The 26,192-nt window shown below is 44.1% G+C and overlaps 1 protein-coding gene across 1 annotated transcript; it reads right to left on the reverse strand.

Moving 5' to 3' along the window:
• LOC311148072 (citrate synthase, mitochondrial) lies at positions 1 to 25,626 on the reverse strand. Its single transcript, XM_084184967.1, has 11 exons — positions 25,453 to 25,626; positions 12,850 to 12,897; positions 12,411 to 12,518; positions 12,157 to 12,222; positions 10,327 to 10,458; positions 7,035 to 7,223; positions 6,116 to 6,318; positions 5,501 to 5,630; positions 3,855 to 3,956; positions 3,457 to 3,666; positions 1 to 3,151 (listed from the first exon to the last, which is right to left on the reverse strand). Exons 1-11 carry the CDS (start codon positions 25,507 to 25,509, stop codon positions 2,978 to 2,980), a joined length of 1,419 nt encoding a protein of 472 aa, XP_084041093.1. The 5' UTR covers positions 25,510 to 25,626; the 3' UTR covers positions 1 to 2,977.
• Positions 25,627 to 26,192: the final 566 nt, after the last annotated feature.

Genomic DNA, 26,192 nt, shown 5'->3' on the forward strand with positions numbered 1-26,192 from the left:
TGTTAATAAAAACATTTATTGGTTTCCCATTTGTTGTAAGCGCCTTTCACCTATTTGACCCATCCCGTTATAGCTTCCCCCAACTGAATCCCACTTAAATAGATCTTCCCTGGTTCCACACATCCTTTAGACCCTCTATGATCAGAAATAACCACGTTCCACAAAACAAACCAAGAAGAATGAAAACACAGAAAAACAAAGTCAAGAGAGAAAAGCAAGGCATAGAAATCTGAGGGGAATGGAGTCAGGGAAGTTTGACAGAAATTGAATGAGTTGTTCCAGAAAGCAGGGTGAGAAGTCCTACAGGTGCTACACAGAATGGAGTGTTGATAAACCTATAACAAGCACAGGTAACGCTGCTATGGGCCTTCGACCAACATCTGCTGCTGTGGCCTGAGAGCAAGCTTGAAACAGTCAAAGCAAACACCCCCTAAACAGCAGAAGAAGCCCATATAAAATGGGCAATAGATTTATTTACAAGAGTAACTTTCAAAACGACACGTAAAACAGAAAGTAATGAGTGACGTTGGAATCACACAGCTGTATGACTGAGCAATAATGTTTGCGCAGAGCTCATACATTCAAGCTATACATATATAACTACATACAAAGTATAAATAAAACCACAAATGATTATTCTCTTTATACATTACATGGTTATCCATTCAACACCCAAAAAAGGACACTAAAGTCTAACAGGGGTTTTATTATTGCTAAGAATTAGGGATTCTAAATCAGCAAGTGCTCATTTTGAAGTAGTAGCTCGATCACTGAAGCGCTTTTCTGGGGCATTAGTAACATATGCTATACTTAAGCAATAAGGCCAGAGGGGGTGTGGTATATGGCCAAGGGCTGTTCTTAGGCACGACGCAACGCATATACCACAAACCCCCGAGGTGCCTTATTACTATTATAAACTGGTTACCAACGTAATTAGAGCAGTAAAAATAAATGCTTTGTCATACCCATGGTATACGGTCTGATATACCACGGCTGTCAGCCAATCAGCATTCAGAGCTCGAACCACCCAGTATATAAACAAAAATAAGAGGACCCCAACAGATAAACAGCCCCCCGACTGCACACTTATGTTCAAGCTTGCACTCATGTACATACTAAAATCAGAAGACCTTGTCCTCCCAATCCTTCAACGATAACAAGTCTATGCTATTATTAAATCAGGCCTTTGGGTACTTCAGGCTACAATTCAGAGCTCCATCATATACATCCTACCCACACAAATCCCACATTACAAAAGATGCCCAGACAGAAATTGAAAGGTAAGAATGTAAAACACGATTGAATGACAAAAAACAAAAGGTTATTTTGATCATAGAGGTGTGTTCAAGCCTATTTTGATCATAGAGGTGTGTTCAAGGTTAAATCCATTGAAGTCAGGGAATCAGGCAAGACGAAAATATTTAAAAAGGGGCAGTACCCTTTTTTTCCTGATTTGCATCCTTCTCCGGTGAAATTGAACATCTTCAGTGGAAGTTAGATAAGGACCTTTTTCTTTACTAGAGTGTTCTTGGGAGTGAAATTTAAATGGTTAGAGTAACATTGGAGGAAATTGTATAGAGAAATGGGGTGAGGGTTTCCGGCAACAAAAAAATATGTTTCCCTGTTTGCTTAGATTAGGCAAGGCTTTCCAGACAATCAAAGCTTCAGCAACTATCAGCAGCAAAATGTGACTCAAAATAAAAGTTACTTGCTTCCTTATTAATTTTGCTTGCTTTCTAAGGGGTTAATCTTGATGTCAAACTACCACTCAAGTTAAATCGATGTAAGAAATACTGAAGTGAAATCTCAATTGATGACCATTAGGCATTGGTCTGTAGCCTGGAAACCAAACAGATATGCTCCGATTGAAACAATAGTAAAACCGAGCATATGAGTTTGGATTCCATGATACTTTCTATGCCCCTTCACATCTTCAATCTGTTAGTGTGGCCCAGTCTTCCCAGGCACATGGGGGAAGCTGATGAGATGCTAGCAGACTGCATTGGCCTACTGTGCTGTAATTGTCTTGAGTCAGGAACAGAGGTTGGTGGGAGCTCTGTAGTACTGAGGTGGAGTGACAGACTGAGCAACCCAGGCCTGGCAAGCATACGAGAAGCATTGGGTTAGCAAACACTGGACATAAATTAAACTAGCTGTCATCTCTAGGCAGGTGAAGTGTATATACACTGAATGTACAACACATTAAGGACACCTGCTCTTTCCATGACAGACTGACCAGGTGAAAGCTATTATCCCTTATTGATGTCACTTGTTAAATTCACTTCAAATCAGTGTAGATGAAGGGGAGGAGACAAGTTAAATGATTTTTAAGCCTTTAGACAATTGAGACATGGATTGTGCATGTGTCCCATTCAGAGGGTGAATGGGCAAAACAAAATATTTAAGTGCCTTTGAACGGGGTATGGTAGTAGGTGCCAGGTGCACTGGTTTAAGTGTGTCAAGAACTGCAACGCTGCTGGATTTTTCACGCTCAACAGTTTCCTGTGTGTTTCAAGAATGATCCACAACCCCAAAGGACATTCAGCCAACTTGACAACTGTGGGAAGCATTGGAGTCAACATGGGCCAGCATCCCTGTGGAACGCTTTTGACACCTTGTAGAGTCCATGCCCTGATGAATTGAGGCTGTTCTGAGGGCAAGGGGGGTTGCAACTTAATATTAGGAAGGTGTTCTTAAAGTTTTTTTTTACACTCAGTGTATGAGTACGTGTTTTGTGTCTTCTCTATTTGTCTTCCAAATGTGGAGGCATAGGGTGGATATATAATATAGGATATCTATGAATATCTACCTAACAGTCTCACACTGAATAATGTAAATATCAAAAGGCCCTTTTTTTGATTTTTGATAAATAAATAAAAAACAAAAAAGGGTACTGTCTCTTTGAATCTCTTCCATGGGGATGGGGGCGAGGTCAGCTTTTATTTGATATTTCCTCCCCTCTCCTTTCCTTTCCTCTTCAGCCGGACTTGTTGGCCCCCACCAGGGTCATGAGTCCGTCCGTGCTCATGGACTTGGGGCGTTCCAGGGGGAAGCCCAGGGCTCGGCTCCAGATCAGCTGGGCCAGCACTCCCAGGGCTCGGGACACGCCGAATAACACAGTGTAGTAGTTCATCTCTGTCATCCCATAGTACTGTAGTAGAGAAGGAGAGGTGGAGAGGTCAGGGGAAAGGCCAGGGAGAGGTCAAACATGTTTTGTTACAGAGGGTCAACAAAAATGGAATGATTGAAAGACTAAACTAAAACTCACAGGTGCTGTGTTTTGTGATGCTTATAATTGAAGGACATCTGGATTGTAATGCTGACCCGTCAAAATACATTTAGAATGCACTTTCAAATTCAAGTTCCATCGAAGAATGGATCTGCATTACATTGCAATACATAACATTACAATAGGACATTGTTGAGTAGAATGCCCCAATAAAGAATACTGCTTACCTGCAGAAGCACTCCACTGTGGGCATCTACGTTGGGCCAGGGGTTCTTAGCCTTACCCTGCTCCAGCAGCACTGGGGGAACGATCTTGTAGAGCTGGTGCACCAGCTTGAACATGGGGTCATTGGGCAGGTGCTTGAAGGCAAACTCCTGCTGGCATTGGTACCTGGGGTCAGTCTTCCTCAGGACAGCATGCCCGTAGCCTGGCACCACCTATGGCAGAGAGCGAGTGTAAGAGCGAGAGTGTGAGGTTGCAAACCTCCCCCAAATGTCCTGTGTTCTTCCTAATCCCTGTTGGAGGATTAACTCCCTGCTTATTCCTTCCTGATCCCCAGAATTCTGGAGAACTAAGGAATTTTGGGTAAGATGCGTCATAGTAGTGAAGCCAGATGCGCTCTTACCCTGCCAGACTTGAGTGTGTTCCAGATGTAATCCCTCATCTTCTCATCAGACACCTCCCCTCCCATCTCATTCTGCAGGGCCGTCAGCCACACCAGCACCTCCTGCAGGGCACACAGAGAAACAAATATCAGCAACATACTGTTAACCTCAGCAAGGCTAAAACAAAAACACAATTATAATTCTGCTTCTCAGTGACTGCTGTGCTTATGATGTTAAGAAAATGCCAGTTACTCTATCATGACTATCGTTCTTTGAAAGGCTGGTCATGGCTCACATCAACACCATTATCCCAGAAACCCTAGACCCACTCCAATTTGTATACCGCCCCAACAGATCCACAGATGATGCAATCTCTATTGCACTCCACACTGCCTTTTCCCACCTGGACAAAAGGAACACCTACATGAGAATGCTATTCATTGACTACAGCTCAGCGTTCAACATCATAGTGCCCTCAAACCTCATCACTAAGCTAAGGACCCTGGGACTAAACACCTCCCTCTGCAACTGGATCCTGGACTTCCTGATGGGCCACCCCCAGGTGGTAAGGGTAGGTAACAACACATCTGCCACGCTGATCCTCAACACGGGGGCCCCTCAGGGGTGCGTGCTCAGTCCCCTCCTGTACTCCCTGTTCAACCATGACTGCATGGCCAGGCACGACTCCAACACCATCATTAAGTTTGCTGACGACACAACAGTGGTAGGCCTGATCACCGACAACGATGAGACAGCTTATAGGGAGGAGGTCAGAGACCTGGCCGTGTGGTGCCAGGATAACAACCTCTCCCTCAACGCGATCAAGACAAAGGAGATGATTGTGGACTACAGGAAAAAGAAGAGGACCGAGCACGCTCCCATTCTCATCGACGGGGATGCAGTGGAACAGGTTGAGAGCTTCATGTTCCTTGGTGTCCACATCACCAACAAACTATCATGGTCCAAACACACTAAGACAGTCATGAAGAGGGCACGACAAAGCCTATTCCCCCTCAGGAGACTGAAAAGATTTGGCATGGGTCCTCAGATCCTCAAAAAGTTCTACAGCTGCACCATCGAGAGCATCCCGACTGGTTGCATCACTGCCTGGTATGGCAACTGCTCGGCATCCGACCGCAAGGCACTACAGAGGGTAGTGCGTACGGCAGTACATCACTGGGACCAAGCTTCCTGCCATCCAGGACCTCTATACCAGGCGGTGTCAAAGGAAGGCCCTAAAAATGGTCAAAGACTCCAGCTACCCTAGTCATAGACTGTTCTCTCTGCTACCGCTCAGCAAGCGGTACCGGAGCGCCAAGTCTAGGTCCAAAAGGCTTCTTAACAGCTTCTACCCCCAAGCCATAAGACTCCTGAACAGCTAATCAAATGGCTACCCGGACTATTTGCATTGTCCCCCCGCACATTGACTCTGTACCGGTACCCCCTGTATATAGCCTCGCTACTGTTATTTTACTGCAGCTCTTTAATTTTTTGTTATCTATTTTTTACTTAACACTTATTTTTCTTAAAACCGCATTGTTGGTTAAGGGCTTGTAAGTAAGCATTTCACTGTAAGGTCTACACCTGTTGTATTCGGCACATGTGACAAATAAAATGTTATTTGATTCTGTCCATCCATCTGTCCATCCACAGGATTAACACAGACCTGGTTGGCCAGCCCATGCAGAGGTCCAGCCAGCCCGTTCAGAGCAGCACTGAAGGAGAGGTAAGGGTCAGACAGAGCACTGCCCACCAGGTGACTTGTGTGGGCGCTGACGTTGCCTCCCTCATGGTCACTGAAACAGGAACCCCAGAGGGTCACTTACATTTTAAATGTACAGTAATTCATCACAAAATAGTACTTGACATGATTATTACTAACTAAAATATTTATACAGAGCTATATTCAAATACAGACTTATCCCCAAATAATTGTAGAATAATTCTAATGCAACATATAAACGCTAGGGGGCAGAGAATATTCATCTTTGCGGGTTTCACAATTCTCTATCATGCAATGCCAGAATTTATTGGCAAGGGAAGGGGAATGAGCTACAGCCCAAAATAGACAAAATGTCTACCACCCCAAAAGTAAGATAAATCAATGACTTATAATGGTTAATAATAATAATATGAATACCTGGGTTGTATAGAGTGCTTTTCAATGACCCAAAGGCGCTTAAATGGTAATTATGCTTAAAATATACATCCTTTAGGGCTGGTTTCAATGGAAATTCTTCAATGGAGATTCTTAATCTGAAACTGGCCCATAGTTCAATACCTGTGGATGGTGAGGTAGAGCCTCATAAGTTCAGTGAACTCAGCAGAGTTGCTGTAGCCCAGCATGTTGGCGAAGTTAGCGGACCAGTCCTGGTTAGAGTCGATAGCTCCAATGCTGCTGCCCTCACGGTACAGGTTACGGTAGATCTTAGCAGCAACACACGGCAACTTGGCAATCAAGTCCATGGAGTCCTCATAGATGAACTGGAATAAAGTAGATGAACTGAATAGAGTAAATGAACTGGAATATAGATTAACTGAATAGAGTAGATGAACTGGAATAGAGGAACTGAATAGAGAAGGGTAGGTGGTTTAATCAACAGTCAGTAGACTGTCTCCCACAGGATCTCACTGAAAGACCTGATAAATCCCACACACGATTACCTCTGTAGCTGATTTCCTGTTGACGTTTTGGTCTGTGAGCTTTTTCAAGTCTGTCTGTCGGACTCTGGGGCTGTAATTCCCTGCTCTACACAAGAAACAGTGTGGTTGTGTTTCTGTTTATTTAAATTTAGCCTAATCTTTAACCAGGAAGTTAAGGAAGAGATTAATATGCTCGTCAAGGGAGACCTGGTGTGCTGGTTAAAATTCACATTTAAAGAACAGACACTTGAAAGGCACTTTAAATCAGTCAAGGTTTAGATCCGGCATCACCCTCTGGTTTAATGCCTTTAGCCACACCTCTGACTGTACTGCATTGTAGTGTGAGGAATGCAGAACTGGGTTGAAATAGGAGCGTTGGCTTTAGCCTGCCTGGAGCGCAAGATGTGCGAAGTTTACACCTTAATGGCTATTCTGTTTGTTCCATTTCGCCAGGCAAGCTCAAACAAACACAGACAACGTATTTGAAAATGTTCAAATACCATTTGAACCCAGGTCTGTGAAGAATACATGCTGGGGTCTGTCTGTGTGTGACTTACCTCCCAGTACTTGGACTTGTTGACGCCCTCGGAGTAGGCCCGGGCAAAGCTGCTCTCGCTGTTCAGAGCTGTGATTGCGGCACTGAACTGGGACATTGGGTGAAGGTTGGTGGGAAAGTTATCTAGCATGGTGACAACGTGGGAAGGGAGTGCTGCCCGCTTAGCCCATTCTTTGGACAACCAGCTCACCTGGAGAGATGATGCAAACAGGATTGTTGAGTATAAGTAGGGCCAATAAAAGAAATTCAGACAGGAAATGTTATTTAATCCCAAACACTATAAATCCCCATCACTTGGCTATGGTTGTAGAACTTCAATGCCTTCCTCCTAAACCATAAAGTAACTTGCTTGTAGTATGTAATAACATAGGAATTTCCTCCAGTTGAGCCACATGAGGGTAGAATTAGACCTAATCTCGTGGTGGCTTCAAGAAAGAGCTGCAGCAAACACCAAATGCCAAGGAGGTGTGTTGTTGCTGAGTGCAGTAATACCCACAAAGATGGGGTTACAACTAATTTGTGGCCCAAAAACGAGAAGCTACCTTTGAAGTGGGACCGGTTTGTCCGGTTGAAGTGAGCAGATTGGTTGAAAGGAACCACGGGCACGTCTACTGCATGCGGTGCACATTTAACCCTGGAGGACTTAGATGGCTAGAACCAGTGGAAGGCAGGATTCGGAAGGAGACAGACTGAAACCAGGTGCTGTGCCGAGCGTGATTGTTAAGCCAGCAACCCGTTTCCTACATCGCGAGTGTCAGCAGTGATGAGATAAACCGGGTAAATTCAATGTGGATTTACCTCACTAGATCGCTATTGGATTAGCTGACTCTCCCTCGGGCCGGTGAAAAGGCCTCTCCCTCTGAGGTCGCTAACTCAGCTGTCAAATCGGTAAGTCTCCACTCTCTCTACTTTATATCTGCTGGCTTCTTTTTTCTGTTTGTGCTAGAATAATTGGTGTTGTTCTCTGGCTTACCACTTAGCTATGTCGACCCGTGGTGGTTGGCTAACTAGGCTAGTTAGCAAGCAGGCTAAAATAACTTTAGCTGGTTGGCTTGCTGGCTAAAATAACTGCATGTACCGGCAACATTACTTGATAATTGGTTAGATGGTGTTATGTATTTTCAAAACTTTGGTTTACAACTGGCCGACTCATGCAGTGCTAACGTAACGTTAGCAGGCTAGCTAGTAGGGCTAACGTTAGCAGGCTAGATACAGTGGGGAGAACAAGTATTTGATACACTGCCGATTTTGCAGGTTTTCCTACTTACAAAGCATGTAGAGGTCTGTAATTTTTATCATAGTTACACTTCAACTGTGAGAGACGGAATATAAAACAAAAATCCAGAAAATCACATTGTATGATTTTTAAGTAATTAATTTGCATTTTATTGCATGACATAAGTATTTGATACATCAGAAAAGCAGAACTTAATATTTGGTACAGAAACCTTTGTTTGCAATTACAGAGATCATACGTTTCCTGTAGGTCTTCACCAGGTTTGCACACACTGCAGCAGGGATTTTGGCCCACTCCTCCATACACACCTTCTCCAGATCCTTCAGGTTTCGGGGCTGTCGCTGGGCAATACGGACTTTCAGCTCCCTCCAAAGATTTTATATTGGGTTCAGGTCTGGAGACTGGCTAGGCCACTCCAGGACCTTGAGATGCTTCTTACGGAGCCACTCCTTCGTTGCCCTGGCTGTGTGTTTCGGGTCGTTGTCATGCTGGAAGACCCAGCCACGACCCATCTTCAATGCTCTTACTGAGGGAAGGAGGTTGTTGGCCAAGATCTCGCGATACATGGCCCCATCCATCCTCCCCTCAATACGGTGCAGTCGTCCTGTCCCCTTTGCAGAAAAGCATCCCCAAAGAATGATGTTTCCACCTCCATGCTTCACGGTTCGTATGGTGTTCTTGGGGTTGTACTCATCCTTCTCCTTCCTCCAAACACGGCGAGTCGAGTTTAGACCAAAAAGCTATATTTTTGTCTCATCAGACCACATGACCTTCTCCCATTCCTCCTGTGGATCATCCAGATGGTCATTGGCAAACTTCAGACGGGCCTGAACATGCGCTGGCTTGAGCAGGGGGACATTGCGTGCGCTGCAGGATTTTAATCCATGACGGCGTAGTGTGTTACTAATGGTTTTCTTTGAGACTGTGGTCCCAGCTCTCTTCAGGTTATTGACCAGGTCCTGCCGTGTAGTTCTGGGCTGATCCCTCACCTTCCTCATGATCATTGATGCCCCACGAGGTGAGATCTTGCATGGAGCCCCAGACCGAGGGTGATTGACTGTCATCTTGAACTTCTTCCATTTTCTAATAATTGTGCCAACAGTTGTTGCCTTCTCACCAAGCTGCTTGCCTATTGTCCTGTAGCCCATCCCAGCCTTGTGTAGGTCTACAATTTTATCCCTGATGTCCTTACACAGCTCTCTGGTCTTGGCCATTGTGGAGAGGTTGGAGTCTGTTTGATTGAGTGTGTGGACAGGTGTCTTTTATACAGGTAACGAGTTCAAACAGGTGCAGTTAATACAGGTAATGAGTGGAGAACAGGAGGGCTTCTTAAAGAAAAACTAACAGGTCTGTGAGAGACGGAATTCTTACTGGTTGGTAGGTGATCAAATACTTATGTCATGCAATAAAATGGAAATTAATTACTTAAAAATAATACAATGTGATTTTCAGGATTTTTGTTTTAGATTGCGTCTCTCACAGTTGAAGTGTACCTATGATAAAAATTACAGACCTCTACATGATTTGTAAGTAGGAAAACCTGCAAAATCGGCAGTGTATCAAATACTTGTTCTCCCCACTGTAGTAGGGCTAACGTTAGCAGGCTAGTTGGCTAGCAACTTTGCAAGCTGATCTTTAACAATAAAATCATAAATTATTTGGTTTTAAGTTGGTTTGAACATTTTATTGAAACCAGAGTCATGAGGGCAAACGATTTGGTTTAATTTGAAGTTATACATTTAAAGTTATTTCTGTTGGAGTTTACATGATAGGGAATAGGCTGGCTGGCCGTGTCCTCCATATAACGCCACACCCCGGAAAAACTTTTTCCAGCATGACTTCGGCATTCTGATCGGTTTTATGTAACAACTTGAAAAATAGAAAAGTGAGGTGTAACCTTGCATTGGAACTTTTGATGCGTATACTAATGCAAATCCATGTTACATGTGGTTATGTTTATTCTACCTACCCTTTAACCTCCTTTTTGAACTTGAGACTAAATCTTCACATTCAGTTTAAATTAGCCTTAGCACATCCAGCCCTAGCCCCATCTCACTTGTTCCTCTGTGGGGACCTGTCCTGTGACCAGCAGCCAAAAGAGGCCCTCAGGCAGCGGCTCCTGACCTCCTGGAGCCTTGGGCAACAGCTGCTGACACTCTGGAATGCTGTAGCCCCGGAAGCGGATGCCCTAAAGAGAAATTGGACACAATTTATATACAGTGCCTTCAGAAAGTATTCACACCTCTTGACTTTTTCCACATTTTGTTGTCTTACAGCCTGAATTTAAAATGGATTAAATGGAGATGTTTTGTCACTGGCCTACACACACACAATATCGAAGTGGAATTATGTTGTTCGAAATGTTTACAAAATCATTTTTACAAGTAAAGCTGAAATGTCTTAAGTAAATAAGTATTCAACCCCTTTGTTATGGCAAGCCTAAATAAGTTCAGGAGTAAAAATGTGCTTAACAAGTCACATAAGTTGCATGGACTCCGTGTGCAATAATAGTGTTTAACATGATTTTTGAATGACTACCTCATCTCTGTACCCCAAACATACAATGATCTTTAAGGTCCCTCAGTCGAGCAGAGAATTTCAAACACAGATTCAACCACAAAGACCAGGGAGGTTTTCCAATGCCTCACAAAGGGCAACTATTGGTAGATGGGTAAAATAAAACAACATTGCTGACACTGAATATCCCTTTGTGAAGTTATTAATTATATTTTGGATGATAACTCAGTTGCAGGAGAGGAAGGAAACCGCTCAGGGACTTTAAAACAGAGTTTAATGGCTGTGATAGGAGTAAACTGAGGATGGATCAACAAAATTGTAGTTACTTAACAATACTAACCTAATTGACAGAGTGAAAAGGAGGAAGCCTGTACAGAATACAAATATTACAAAACATGCATCCTGTTTGCAACAAGGCATTAAAGTAATACTAGAAAAAATGTGGCAAAGCAATTAACTTTTTGTCCTGAATACAAAGTTATGTTCGGGGCAAATCCAATACAACAAATGACTGAGTACCACTCTCCATATTTTCAAGCATATTGGTGGCTGCATCATGTTATGGGTATGCTTGTAATCATTATGGACTGGGGAATTTTTCAGGATAAAAAAAAAAAGGAATAGAGCTAAGTAAAGGCAAAATCCTAGAGGGAAAACCTGGTTCAGTCTGCTTTCCACCAGACGCTGGGAGATGAATTCACCTTTCAGCAGGACAATGACCTAACACACAAGGCCAAATATACACTGGAGTTGCTTACCAAGAAGACAGTGAATGCTCCTGAGTGGTCGAGTTACAGTTTTGACTTAAATCTACATGACAATCTATGGCGAGACCTGAAAGTGGTTGTCTAGCAATGATCAACAACCAATTTGACAGAGCTTGAATAATTTAGAAAATAATAAATGGGCAAATGTTGTACAATCCAGGTGTGGAAAGCTCTTAGAGAGACTTACCAAGAAAGACTCACAGCTGTAATCACTGCCAAAGGTGCTTCTACAAAATATTGACTCAGGGGTGTGAATACTTATTTAAATGAGATATTTCTGTATTTCATTTTCAATAAATGTGCAAAAATGTCTAAAAACATGTTTTCACTTTGTCATTATATTGTGTGTAGATAGTATAGTATTGTGTGTAGTATTGTGTGTAGATGGGTGAGAATATTATTATTTTTAATCCATTTTGAATTCAGGCTGTAACACAACAAAATGTGGAATAAGTCAAGGAGTATGAATACTTTCTGAAGGCACTGTAAAGTGCCCATATGGCTTATCTACAAGAGCCAAGGGTGCTCAGCTCGACACATCAATTATTCTGTGGGTGTTAATGTTTAGTGGATTGTGTGTGTTGTGAGGGCAGGGAACATACCTCATCAGGATCCAGCACTGAGGTCTCGTACACCAGACCCTTCATGCCCCTCATCCCACCATAGACCTGTGAAACAACACAAAAATAAATTACATTCTGTACAGAACGCTCAATATAGGCTAGACTCATTTGCTCTGATCAAAGTCCAGAAATAGCATAAGCGTTTCAAATCAAAATGTGTAAAGATGATCCTGATCTTAATTCATCTACATTCTCTCCCCCCCTGAGATACTGAATACGGCTCAGTTACTTACCATATCAACAGTGATTGATCCAATGTTGGTTTTGCCATACTGCTGTTTGAAGCTCTTGATCCTACTTTGTTCTTTTGGGATGAGGTCTGATAAAACATCCTTTAGATTCTGCAAAAACATACACGTCTCTGAAAGCTCAGTCAAAATCACATTTGTTGAAAAACAGCCTATATAAAAAGGTCAACTACAGAGAACCTAGTGAAAAATGTGTGATAACACTGCCAGGTCTGTGTTGGTCAAACAAACATTATATCCAAAACATTGGTTGAAAAACACTGGCTTATAAAGTTATCACCATGGTCCATAATGGCAGAGAGAACAGAGGGAAATCATCTCTTCTTGTCAATCCCTATTAACATCATGCATCACCAACAATGATGATGATAATAATTGGCAAACTGACAATGAGTGCCCTTGAAGAGGTGGTCAGAGTACTTACTGTTGATGAGCTGGCATGTCTGGACGCCACAATGACGCAGGAGGCATTCTGCAAAGAGGAAAATGAAAGCGTCAGAAAACATGAGCCTGAGGGAGGGTCTGTGGTCAAAACAAAGACTTGGTTATCCTGGAGTGTAAAGGAGGCATTAGAAAAGCTTCAAATTAGCTGTGTAGCACAACTGCACTCTGATTTCCAATTTGTAATACCTGCAGCTGGACTACTAGAAGTAGGCCTAATTTCATCACTGAGCTGATAGCACCATGAAATCCTGATTTCTTGCTGCTTCTCAGTTAGCCTAGATATCCAACCCCACAGACTCACAACATCCACGATAGAGTGGGCAGATAGCAGTTATCTATACAGAACCAATTACCCTATCTGGTCCTGCAATCCGCAATGCCTGCCTTGACTGCAGATAACAGTGGAGACCATTATACTGTTGTCAGAGGTAAATGGGGGCAGCTGGTATAATGACGAGACCAGCTTCTAATGACGAATGAGAATGAGCCTAGAGGGGTTAGAGTGAAAAGACAGCAATATTTCTCAATTTCAAATTAAACCATAATGTATTTGTTACTCCAGCTATCCTGCTGCATTTGTCTAAGGCTACCACCCATCAATGGCAGACAACCCTAAGGACTCGGTCACTAGGACTAGAAGATTGAGTGGTATTAACAGGAATTTTCTTGAGTAAATCAAAATCAGCCCAGGCAGGATATGAAAGTTCTTGACTGGCTGTCTGTAATCTTGTAGCTTAGCAGGTGATTACTACCAGTAGTATGAAACCAGACCAGAGAGGAAGAGGCGAAGCGAGAGGTTTCACTCCCGCAAAAATCTGTCCAAAATAAGCCCAATGCGTTTCTATGGGTTTATTTACGCTTGGGACGACGACTCCCATTGTTAGAGCGGAGACATGAGCATCTCGTCATTATATACAGATCTCTGACCAGACTCATCAGTCAGACTGCCACAGTCAATGGGAGGGGGAGGAGCCAGGGGGTCAACGCAAGGGACATCTGGCTACGAGACTCCCTAAAAACACGTTGCTTGGATACAGCCACGACCGGAAGTTACTTTTTCATAGCAGGTTAGGAAAATGTGGCAGGTTAGGAGAATTAGGTTAAGGTTAGCGAAAAGGGTTAGGAAAAACGTTCTCATAACCTGCGACGAAAAGTCACTTCCGGTCATAGCTTTATGGAAGTGGCATGTTTTTAGGGAGTCCCGTCTGGCTAAATTACCACTTCTCACTGGGTGGAACTCCACTTTAGGTGTGGGTAGCCTACCTTCCCATAGCAGCTACAATCCAACATTAAAACAGTGATCAACCATAGAAAATGTAGAGGCCTGTGTGGAGTGTCAGAGAAGGACAGCTCTGTATTCCAGCCTCCTGTGCTAGTATGTGTTGAGGTTAACAAACAGGATTGACCTTTAAACAGTAGCACAATCATGGGATGACAGGGTCAGGATTACAAGGCATCCTTGGCAGAGGAAGTGATAAGAGGACCATCTGGCGGAACTGAAACGGCAGATAAGGTATTGAACAGGGCAGGCTGAGGCTTGCCAACAAACCTTTACAAAACATTGCTGACATAAAGGAAGAAATGCAAGCAAGTCTCTGAATGGGCAAGCAATGTACTTAAAAGGAGTGGTTTACTTTTTTTGAACCAAATCTCAATTTTTTTATGTAAACGGCATATTATATGTCCAGACACATTTTTGCAATTTCACTTGGTTTTGAGAAACTTACCCCACCACCAGTACACTTCCTCATTGCTCGTTCTGCAGTATGTGGGCCACGGATAAAAATGAACAAAGGCTCCACAAAACACCCAAATACGTCCTTTCAGAAACAGCATATAAAATCAACATTTATTGGTTGCATATACATATTTAGCAGATGCTATTGCGGGTGTAGCGAAATGCTTGTGTTCCTAGTTCCAACTGTGCAGTAGTATCTAACAATTCACAACAATACACACAAATATAAAAGTAAAAGAATGGAATTAAGAAATATATAAATATTAGGACGAGAAATGTCAGAGTGGCATTGACTAGAATACAGTAGAATACAGTATATACATATAACATTTGTAAAACAGTATGTAAACATTATTCAAGGTACCAGTGTTCCATTACTAAAGTGACCAGTGATTCCATGTCTATGTACATAGGGCAGCAGCCTCTAAGGTGCAGGGTTGAGTAACCGGGTGGTAGCCGGCTAGTGACAGTGACTAAGTTCAGGGCAGGGTACTGGGTGGAGGCCGGCTAGTGATGGCTATTTAACAGTCTGATAGCTGTTTTTCCCAGTCTCTCGGTCCCAGATTTGATGCACCTGTACTGACCTCGTCTTATGGATGATAGCGGGATGAACAGGCCTTGGCTCGGGTGGTTGATGTCCTTGATGATCATTTTGGCCTTCCTGTGACATCGGGTGCTGTAGGTGTCCTGGAGGGCAGGCAGTGGTGTGTATGATGAGGAACTTGAAGCTTTTCACCTTCTCCACTGTGGTCCCATCGATGTGGATGGGGGCGTTCTCCCTCTGCTGTCCCCTGAAGTCCACAATCAGCTCCTTTGTTTTGTTGACGATGAGGGAGAGATTATTTTCCTGGCACCACTCCGCCAGAGCCCTCACCTCCTCCCTGTAGGCTGTCTCGTCATTGTTGATAATCAGGCCTACTACTGTTGTGTCGTCTGCAAACTTAATGATTGAATTGACTGCGTGGCCAGGCACGCCTCCATGGGTTAACAGAGAGTACAGGATGACGCTGAGCACGCACCCTTGTGGGGCCCCAGTGCAGAGGATCAATGTAGTGGAGGTGTTGTTTCCTACCTTCACCACCTGGGGGCAGCGAGTCAGGAAGTCCAGGACTCAGTTGCACAGAGCGGGGTTCAGACCCAGGGCACAGAGCTTAATGATGACCGAGCTTAATGATGAGCTTGGAGGGTACTATTGTGTTGAAGGCTGAGCTGTAGTTAATGAACAGCATTCTTACATAGGTATTCCTCTTGTCCAGATGGGATAGGGCAGTGTGCAGTGCGATGGCATCGTCTGTGGATCGATTGGGGCGGTATGCAAACTGAAGTGGGTCTAGGGTGTCAGGTAAGGTGGAGGTGATATGATCCTTAACTAGCCTCTCATAGCACTCCATGGTGACAGAAGTGAGTGCTACGGGGCGATAGTTATTTAGTTCAGTTACCTTTGCTTTCTTCGGTACAGGAACAATGGTGGACATCTTGAAGCAACTGGGGACAGCAGACTGGGATAGGGAGAAATATGTCCGTAAAACACTCCAACCAGCTGGTCTGCGTATGCTCTGAGGACGCGGCTAGGGATGCCGTCTGGGCCGGCAGCCTTGCGTGGGTTAACGCTTAAATGTCTTACTCATGTCGGCCACGGAGAACGAGCCCACTGTCCTCGGGAGTGGGCCGCGTCGGTGGCACTGTGTTATCCTCAAAGCGGGCGAAGAAGGTGTTTATCTTGTCCGGGAGCAAGACGTGGTTTTCCCTTTGTAATACGTGATTATCTGGAGTCCCTGCCACATACGTCTTGTGTCTAAACCGTTGAATTGCGACTCCAATTTGTCTCTGTACTGACATTTTGCCTGTTTGATTGCCTTACGGAGGGCATAACTGCACTGTTGGTATTCAACCATATTCCCAGTCACCTTGCCGTGGTTAAATGCAGTGGTTTGCGCTTTCAGATTTGCGCGAATACTGTCATCTATCCAAAGTTTTTGGTAGGTTTTAATAGTCACAGTGGGAACAACATCCCATATACACTTCCTGATGAACTCAGTCACTGTCAGTGAATACGTCAATGTTATTCTCAGAGGCAACTCGGAACATATCCCAGTCTGCGTGATCAAAACAATCTTGAAGCATGGATTCCGATTGGTCAGACCAGTGTTGAATAGACCTTAGCACAGGTACTTCACGTTTGAGTTTCTATAGGAAGGGAGGAGCTCTCAGTATAGTGATGCAGGTCTTCAGATGTTGTACACATGAAAGTGTCATTCCAAACTATTCGCAATGTTATATTCCATTTTGTTGGACTCGAGGGACACATTTCTCGTATTACCACAATGGGTAAAAGACCTGCATCACTATACAGAGTATTGCCGTTTGGAGCCTTTGTTTATGGTTGATCTGTGGCCCCCATACTGCAGAACAAGCAATGAGGAAGTCTACTTGGTGGTGGGGTAAGTTTCTCAAAACCAAGTGAAACCTAAGAAAAGTGTCTGGACACTTCTATAACATTCCATTTACATAGAAAAATAGAGATTTGGCTCAAAATTGAGATTTGGTGAACCACTCCGTTAAATCGGTTCTAATTTGAAGTAGTCTGCTTTAACGGATGGCATTAGGGCTGACACCAATTATTAGACTGGTCAATTGTTTGGTCGATAGGCTGTTGGTCGACCGAGATCCTTTTTTTTCGAGCAGTAGCAATATAAAAAAACCAAGCCATGAGGTTGAAGGAATTGTCCGTAGAGCTCTGACACAGGATTGTGTCGAGGAACAGATCTGGGGAAGGGTAGCAAAACAAAATCTGCAGCATTGAAGGTCCCCAAGAACAGTGGCCTCCATCATTCTTAAATGGAAGATGTTTGGAACCACCAAGATTGCATAGCAGTGCGGTCGTGTTCTCTTGTGTGTCCATGTAAATAGCCTGTTTTTTGTAATTTTTTTGTATTTTACGTATATATTTCCCTATCACACTTTTCATCCTTCTACTAAATATACTTTCCTGCAACCCGCCTCACTCAATGCGGAACGGATTCTATTATTTATTCACCTTTATCTAGAATCTCCAGTTGAAACTAGCCAGCCAGCTAACTAGCTACTTGCTATTAGCCGACGTTAGCGGTTTTCACCCAGAACATCGGATTTTCTGCCGGAATAACTGAATCACTGGACCATAACACCGGATCTAGCTAGCCGCAACCGAATGGATGTCGAATGGTTGCTGTAGGCTAATCACCACTGCCCCCGTAGCACCAGTTAGCCTTGAGCTAGCCCCGGCTATCTACCTCTCTGTCTACCGGATGGGAGTAGCCAGCTAACTAGCTACTTGCTATTAGCCACCGTTAGCGGCTTTTCTCCATTGTCCGTGGCTATCGGCCAGTCTGCAATGTCTGCACAGCGAGTTATCGACCCAGAACCTATCAGATTTTATGCCGGAATCACTGAATCACTGGACCATTAACACTGGATAATCGCAACTAGCTAGCTGCAACCAAATGAACGTTGTTGTTGGCTAATCAGCCTTGAGCTAGCCTTGAGTCAGGCACATCTCCCGGCTATCTACCTCTCTGTCAACCGGACGGGACCTCCTAGAGTCGACACGGAGCCCTGCCAATCCGTCACGACTAGTCTGCCGACGTAATCGTCTGTGGTTTCAACAGGCTTCCAGTTGCGACGACCACAAAGATCCATCTGCTAGCCCCGGCCCGCTAGCACACGCAAACTACAACCGTGCTTCCTGCTCGCTGTGCTGAAGCACCAATTTGAACTGCTCTCGGACTCATATATTGCTGTTCACTGGACCTTATGATCACTCAGCTGCACAGCTGATGCCTGCTGGACTGTTCCTTTACACGGTACCCTGTCCTGTTTATTCTGTTTAGCCTCAGCCCAAACTTTATCGCCATTTCCAGTTGCTGTCTTAGCTCTCTCTAATAACACCTGTGATTGCTTTATGCCTCTCTCCCATGTCAATATGCCTTGCCTATTGCTGTTCCAGTTAGTTCTTATTATACAATCTCTCTGTAGAACCCCAAATCCCTCTCAAACTGCCTCAAATAGTTCCTTTGTTCCACCCCCCATACAAGCCGAGACCGGCTCAATCGGTGCCTCAAGTGATGCTCTCTCTTTCGTTGTTACCCAACGCTTAGGTATACCTCCACTGTACTCATATCCTTCCATATCCTTGTCTGTACATAATGCCCTGAATCTTTTCTACAACGCCCGGAAATCTGCCCCCTTTAGTCTCTGTACCCAACGCACTAGAAGACCAGTTCTTAAAGCCTTTAGCCGTATCCTTATTCTAGTCCTCCTCTGTTCCTCTGGTTATGTAGAGGCTAACCCAGGCCCTGCAGCCCCCAGTATCACTCCTACTCCCCAGGAGCTATCATTTGTTGACTTCTGTAACTGTAAAAGCCTTGGTTTTCTGCACGTTAATATCAGAAGCCTCCTTCCTAAGTTTGAGTTATTCACTGCGTTAGCACACTCTGCCAACCCTGATGTTCTAGCAGTGTCTGAATCCTGGCTTAGGAAGGCCACCAAAAATTCTGAAATTTCCATCCCCAACATTTTCCGTCTAGATAGAACTGCCAAAGGGGGTGGAGTTGCAATCTACTGTAGAGATAGCCTGCAGAGCTCTATCATACTATCCAGGTCTGTACCCAAACAGTTTGAGCTTCTACTTCTAAAAATCCACCTTTCCAGAAATAAGTCTCTCACTGTTGCCGCTTGCTACAGACCCCCCTCAGCCCCCAGCTGTGCCCTGGACACCATATGTGAATTGATTGCCCCCCCATTTATCCTTAGAGTTCGTGCTGCTTGGTGACCTAAATTGGGATACAGTGGGGAAAAAGAATTGACTAAAAAGTATTTAGTAAGCCACCAATTGTGCAAGTTCTCCCACTTAAAAAGATGAGAGGCCTGTAATTTCATCATAGGTACACGTCAACTATGACAGACAAAATGAGAAGAAAAAAATCCAGATAATCACATTGTAGGATTTTTTATGAATTTATTTGCAAATTATGGTGGAAAATAAGTATTTGGTCACCTACAAACAAGCAAGATTTCTGGCTCTCACAGACCTGTAACTTCTTCTTTAAGAGGCTCCTCTGTCCTCCACTCGTTACCTGTATTAATGGCACCTGTTTGAACTTGTTATCAGTATAAAAGACACCTGTCCACAACCTCAAACAGTCACACTCCAAACTCCACTATGGCCAAGACCAAAGAGCTGTCAAAGGACACCAGAAACAAAATTGTAGACCTGCACCAGGCTGGGAAGACTGCATCTGCAATAGGTAAGCAGCTTGGTTTGAAGAAATCAACTGTGGGAGCAATTATTAGGAAATGGAAGACATACAAGACCACTGATAATCTCCCTCGATCTGGGGCTCCACGCAAGATTTCACCCCGTGGGGTCAAAATGATCACAAGAACGGTGAGCAAAAATCCCAGAACCACACGGGGGGACCTAGTGAATGACCTGCAGAGAGCTGGGACCAAAGTAACAAAGCCTACCATCAGTAACACACTACGCCGCCAGGGACTCAAATCCTGCAGTGCCAGACGTGTCCCCCTGCTTAAGCCAGTACATGTCCAGGCCCGTCTGAAGTTTGCTAGAGTGCATTTGGATGATCCAGAAGAGGATTGGGAAACCAAAATATTACTTTTTGGTAAAAACTCAACTCGTCGTGTTTGGAGGACAAAGAATGCTGAGTTGCATCCAAAGAACACCATACCTACTGTGAAGCATGGGGGTGGAAACATCATGCTTTGGGGCTGTTTTTCTGCATAGGGACCAGGACGACTGATCCGTGTAAAGGAAAGAATGAATGGGGCCATGTATCGTGAGATTTTGAGTGAAAACCTCCTTCCATCAGCAAGGGCATTGAAGATGAAACGTGGCTGGGTCTTTCAGCATGACAATGATCCCAAACACACCGCCCGGGCAACGAAGGAGTGGCTTCGTAAGAAGCATTTCAAGGTCCTGGAGTGGCCTAGCCAGTCTCCAGATCTCAACCCCATAGAAAATCTTTGGAGGGAGTTGAAAGTCCGTGTTGCCCAGCGACAGCCCCAAAACATCACTGCTCTAGAGGAGATCTGCATGGAGGAATGGGCCAAAATACCAGCAACAGTGTGTGAAAACCTTGTGAAGACTTACAGAAAACGTTTGACCTGTGTCATTGCCAACAAAGGGTATATAACAAAGTATTGAGAAACTTTTGTTATTGACCAAATACTTATTTTCCACCATAATTTGCAAATAAATTCATTAAAAATCCTACAATGTGATTTTCTGGAGAAAAAATTCTCATTTTGTCTGTCATAGTTGACGTGTACCTATGATGAAAATTACAGGCCTCTCTCATCTTTTTAAGTGGGAGAACTTGCACAATTGGTGGCTGACTAAATACTTTTTCCCCCCACTGTATGCTTAACACCCCTGCCATCCTACAATCCAAAACTAGATGCCCTCAATCTCACAAAAATGATCAACAAACCTACCAGGTACAACCCTAAATCCGTAAACATGGGTACCCTCATAGATATCATCCTGACTAACTTACCCTCTAAATACACCTCCGCTGTCTTCAACCAGGATCTCAGCGATCACTGCCTTATTGCCTGCGTCCGTAACGGGTCCGCGGTCAAACGACCACCCCTCATCACTGTCAAACGCTCCCTAAAACACTTTAGCGAGCAGGCATTCCTAATTGACCTGGCCCAGGTATCCTGGATGGATTTAGATCTCATTCCGTCAGTAGAGGATGCCTGGTTGTTCTTTAAAAGTAATTTCCTCTCAATCTTAAATAAACATGTCCCATTCAAAAAATACAGAACTAAGAACAGACATAGCCCCTGGTTCTCCTCAGACTTGACTGCCCTTGACCAGCACAAAAACATCCTGTGGCGTACTGCATTAGCATCAAATCGCCCCCTATATGCAACTTTTCAGGGAAGTTAGGAACCAATATACACAAGCAGTTAGGAAAGCAAAGGCTAACTTTTTCAAACAGAAATTTGCATCCTGTAGCACTAACTCCAAAAAGTTTTGGGACACTGTAAAGTCCATGGAGAATAAGAGCACTTCCTCCCAGCTGCCCACTGCACTGAGGCTAGGAAACACTATCACCACCGATAAATCTACAATAATCGAGAATTTCAACAAGCATTTTGCTACGGCTGGCCATGCTTTCCACCTGGCTACCACTACCCCGGCCACCAGCTCTGCACCCTCCACTGCAACTTGCCCATGCCCCCCCCCCCCCGCTTCTCCTTCACACAAATTCAGACAGCGGATGTTCTGAAAGAGCTGCAAAATCTGGACCCTTACAAATCATCTGGGCTAGACAATCTGGACCCTTTCTTTCTAAAACTAGCCGCTGAAATTGTCGCAACCCCTATTACTAGCCTGTTCAACCTCTCTTTCGTAACGTCTGAGATCCCCAGAGATTGGAAAGCTGCCGCGGTCATCCCCCTCTTCAAAGGGGGTGACACTCTAGATCCAAACTGTTACAGACCTATATCCTTCCTGCCCTGCCTTTAGAACGTTTTTGAAAGCCAAGTTAACAAAACAGATCACCGACCATTTCGAATCCCACCGTACCTTCTCCGCTATGCAATCCGGTTTCCGAGCTGGTCATGGGTGCACCTCAGCCACGCTCAAGGTCCTAAACGATATTATAACCGCGGTCGATAATAGACAGTACTGTGCAGCCGTCTTCACCCACCTGGCCAAGGTTTTCGCCTCTGTCAACCACCGCATTCTTATTGGCAGACTAAATAGCCTTGGTTTCTCAAATGACTGCCTCGCCTGGTTCACCAACTACTTCTCAGATGTTTAATGTGTCAAATCGGAAGGCCTGTTGTCTGGACCTATGGCAGTCTCTATGGGGGTGCCACAGGGTTCAATTCTTGGGCCGACTCTTTTCTCCGTGTATATCAATGATGTCGCTCTTGCTGCTGGTGACTCTCAGATCCACCTCTATGCAGACGACACCATTTTGTATACATCTGGCCCTTCATTGGACACTGTGTTAACAAACCTCCAAATGAGCTTCAATGCCATACAACACTCCTTCCGTAGCCTCCAACTGCTCTTAAACACTAGTAAAACTAAATGCATGCTTTTCAATCGAACGCTGCTGGCACCCGCCCACCCGACTAGAATCACTACTCTCGACGGGTCTGACCTAGAGTATGTGGACAACTACAAATACCTAGGTGTCTGGTTAGACTGTAAACTCTCCTTCCAGACTCACATTAAGAATCTCCAATCCAAAGTGAAATCTAGAATCGGCTTCCTATTTTGCAACAAAGCCTCCTTCACTCATGCTGCCAAACATGCCCTTGTAAAACTGACAATCCTACCGATCCTTGACTTCGGCGAAAAAATAGCCTCCAACACTCTACTCAGCAAATTGGATGTAGTCTATCACAGTGCCATCTGTTTTGTCACCAAAGCCCCATATACTACCCAGCACTGTGACCTGTACATCCCCAAAGCCAACACCTCCTTTGGCCGCCATTCCTTCCAGTTCTCTGCTGCCAATGACTGGAACGAACTGCAAAAATCTCTGAAGCTGGAGACTTATCTCCCTCACTAACTTTAAGCATCAGTTGTCAGAGCACCTTACCGATCACTGCACCTGTACACAGCCCATCTGAAATTAGCCCACCCAACTACCTCATCCCCATATTGTTATTTATTTTGCTCATTTGCACCCCAGTATCTCTATTTGCACATCATCTCTTGCACATCTATCATTCCAGTGCAAGAGAGTCTGAACACACTACCAGCGCTTTGAAAAGTTCATGTAATTATACTTTCCTGTGGATATATATTGCTTCACATTCCTACCGCCAAAAGGACCAACATTCTGGCTTGTAGAGGTCGTGAGAGGAAACGTTCCTGATTCAAACACTAATTTCTGCCTGACGTAGAATTCAATGCAATTTAACGTTGGGTTTCCAGGCAAGAGAGGTAGTAGTGGCACCCAGGAATCAATACAGACCTCTGTGGAATGCATTAAATCAAGATAGACAAGACAATTCCAATCCATGTGTGTTATTGACACTTGAGTGTTACACATGCATAAACCTATTACATAATTGGATAGTTAACTGGCTAGGTATACTGAACAAAGATAAAACGCAACATGCAACAATTTCAGAGTTACGGTTCATAAGGAAATCAGTCAATTAAAATAAATAAATTAGGCCTTGATCTGTTGGTCACAGACACCTAAAAAAAAGGTAGGGGTATGGATCAGAAAAACTGTCAGTATCTGGTGTGAACACCATTTGCCTCATGCAGCGCGACACATCTCCTTCGCATAGAGTTGATCAGGCTGTTGATTGTGGCCTGTAGAATTTTGTCCCACTCCTCTTCAATGGCTGTGTGAATTTGCTGGATATTGGCAGGAACTGGAACACGCTGTCGTACACGTCGATCCAGAGCATCCCAAACATGCTCTATAGGTGACATGTCTGGTGAGTATGCAGGTCATGGAAGAACTGGGACATTTTCAGCTTCCAGAAATTGTGTACAGATCCTTGCGACATGGGGCTGTGCATTATCATGCTGAAACATGAGTTGATGGCGGCGGATGAATGGCATGCCAATGGGCCTCAGGATCTCATCACGACATCTCTGTGCATTCAAATTGCCATCGATAAAAATGCAATTGTGTTTGTTATCCGTAGCTTATGCCTGCCCATACCATACCCACACCGCCACCATGGGGCACTCTGTTCACAGCGTTGACATCAGCAAACCGCTTGCCCACACAACGCCATACACGTTGTCTGCAGTTGTGAGGCCAGTTGGACGCATTGCCCAATTCTATAAAAACGACATTGGCTTATGGTAGAGAAATTAATATTAAATTCTCTGGCAACAGCTCTGGTGGACATTCCTGCAGTCAGCATGATAATTGCACACTCCCTCAAAACTTGAGACATCTGTGGTATTGTGTTGTGTGACAAAACTGCACATTTTAGAGTGACCTTTTATTGTCCACAGCACAAGGTGCACCTGTTTAACGATCATGCTGTTTAATCAGATTCTTGATATGCCACACCTGTCAGGTGGATGGATTATCTTGGCAAAGGAGAAATGCTCACTAACAGTGATGTAAACACATTTGTCCACAAAATTTGAGAGAAATTACCTTTTTTCTGCATATGGAACATTTCTGGGATCTTTTATTTCAGCTCATGAAACATGGGACCAACACTTTACATGTTGCGTTTATATATTTTTGTACAGTGTAGATTGCGACATAGATGGAGACTTAGCAACAATACAGCACCTGAAAATGAACAAATCTAGATAGTTGCTGTTGTATTGGCTAATAGTTAGGGCATTTAGTTATGAATGGAAATGTTAGCAGTGAAGGTCAAATGAGGGAAAGTGGTTAGCTAGCCAGCCAATTAACTTGCAACTGCTGACAGTAGGTAGTTAACATAAGACTAGGAATTATTTTTGGATTATCTAAACAAGTAGTTAAAATTATTTCCATGTGAGAGGACGGATAGCTAGCTAACGTTAGCTGTGAAACATCACCCTCCTGCCCGTTAACGTTATCCGTCACTGTCAACTGGCTGGCTAGCTAGCAGCTAACCTAAGAAACTACGAAACACAGCAGTACCAACACATTTAAAAGAGGACCATCGTTGGCAAGCTTCAAAACAGTCTGTCGATGTGCAGCCACTAGCGTACATGAATGTGCTTGACAACAACCAACATTTTTCCTGGAGAACGAACGAGCCGGCTAGCTAGTTGTTGAAGTTTAACGTACTTGTTAGTTGCTAGCTAACGCCCACTCTACTTAGAGGTTCTTTACCTCGGCTTACCTTTGAATTAAGGAGTCTTGGCGCTAGCCTGCTGATACTGGTAGTCAAAAAGGACATGGTGTCTGTGGGAAAATATTGTTTCTTCTATTTCTGAAAGCCAGTGCACAGCGGAGATAGTTGAAGGTGCCCCTACAGAAAAGCACAACTGAAGGTTGAAGAGGGATTCGGGCCCGCAAGTAGGCGTATCGTTGATTGGATGGTGGTTGCAGCAAAATGTAACCTGATTGGCCAGTTGAGCCTCGTGTGTCTCTATCAATCGAAACGATTGGCTAAGGCAGACGGAAGACCGGGGTAAGACTCGTTTCCGTTTCATTCTGTGTCACACAATTTAAATGAATTGAGTGAGAGAATACAACTATCAACCAAGTATGGTTAGGGGTTGTTTCTGGACATGACCATATAAACTCCAGGTGTAGATCTGAAAGAATTTGATAAATATCAGCAATATGGAGAAAATTCCACTTAGCCATATTGCACTTATCCAATTCTTGCCAAATCTATGGGGTCTGGCTGTAGGGGTCTAGGGAGAGGAGTAGGGTAAAAGCACCTGGTACCAACGAGACAGAGGTTCAAGAAATTCTGATTGATGCAACAGACAGTTATTCATTCACTATGTCAAAGTTGATACTTTGGCTGAGGCTCCACTTGTCCTCTCCAAAGCAGCCAGTGATGGAACACACACAACAATATTGCTCTAAAACAAGGACTTGATTCTTTATCGTAAAGGATTTAGTCAAACA

The sequence above is a fragment of the Coregonus lavaretus genome (genome assembly GCF_964263955.1).
Source record: "Coregonus lavaretus genome assembly, chromosome: 20".
Lineage (NCBI taxonomy): Eukaryota > Metazoa > Chordata > Actinopteri > Salmoniformes > Salmonidae > Coregonus > Coregonus lavaretus.

What these genes read in the sequence shown, in the direction of transcription:
- LOC311148072 (XM_084184967.1), bottom strand. Translation starts at nt 25,509, where the DNA reads ATGTCCTTTTTGACTACCAGTATCAGCAGGCTAGCGCCAAGACTCCTT. An exon ending in CAAGACTCCTTAATTCAAAG is followed by an intron (nt 12,898 to 25,452) that starts GTAAGCCGAGGT and finishes TCCTCTTTGCAG; the next exon opens with AATGCCTCCTGCGTCATTGT. An exon ending in TGCATGGGCTGGCCAACCAG is followed by an intron (nt 3,957 to 5,500) that starts GTCTGTGTTAAT and finishes TGTGCCCTGCAG; the next exon opens with GAGGTGCTGGTGTGGCTGAC.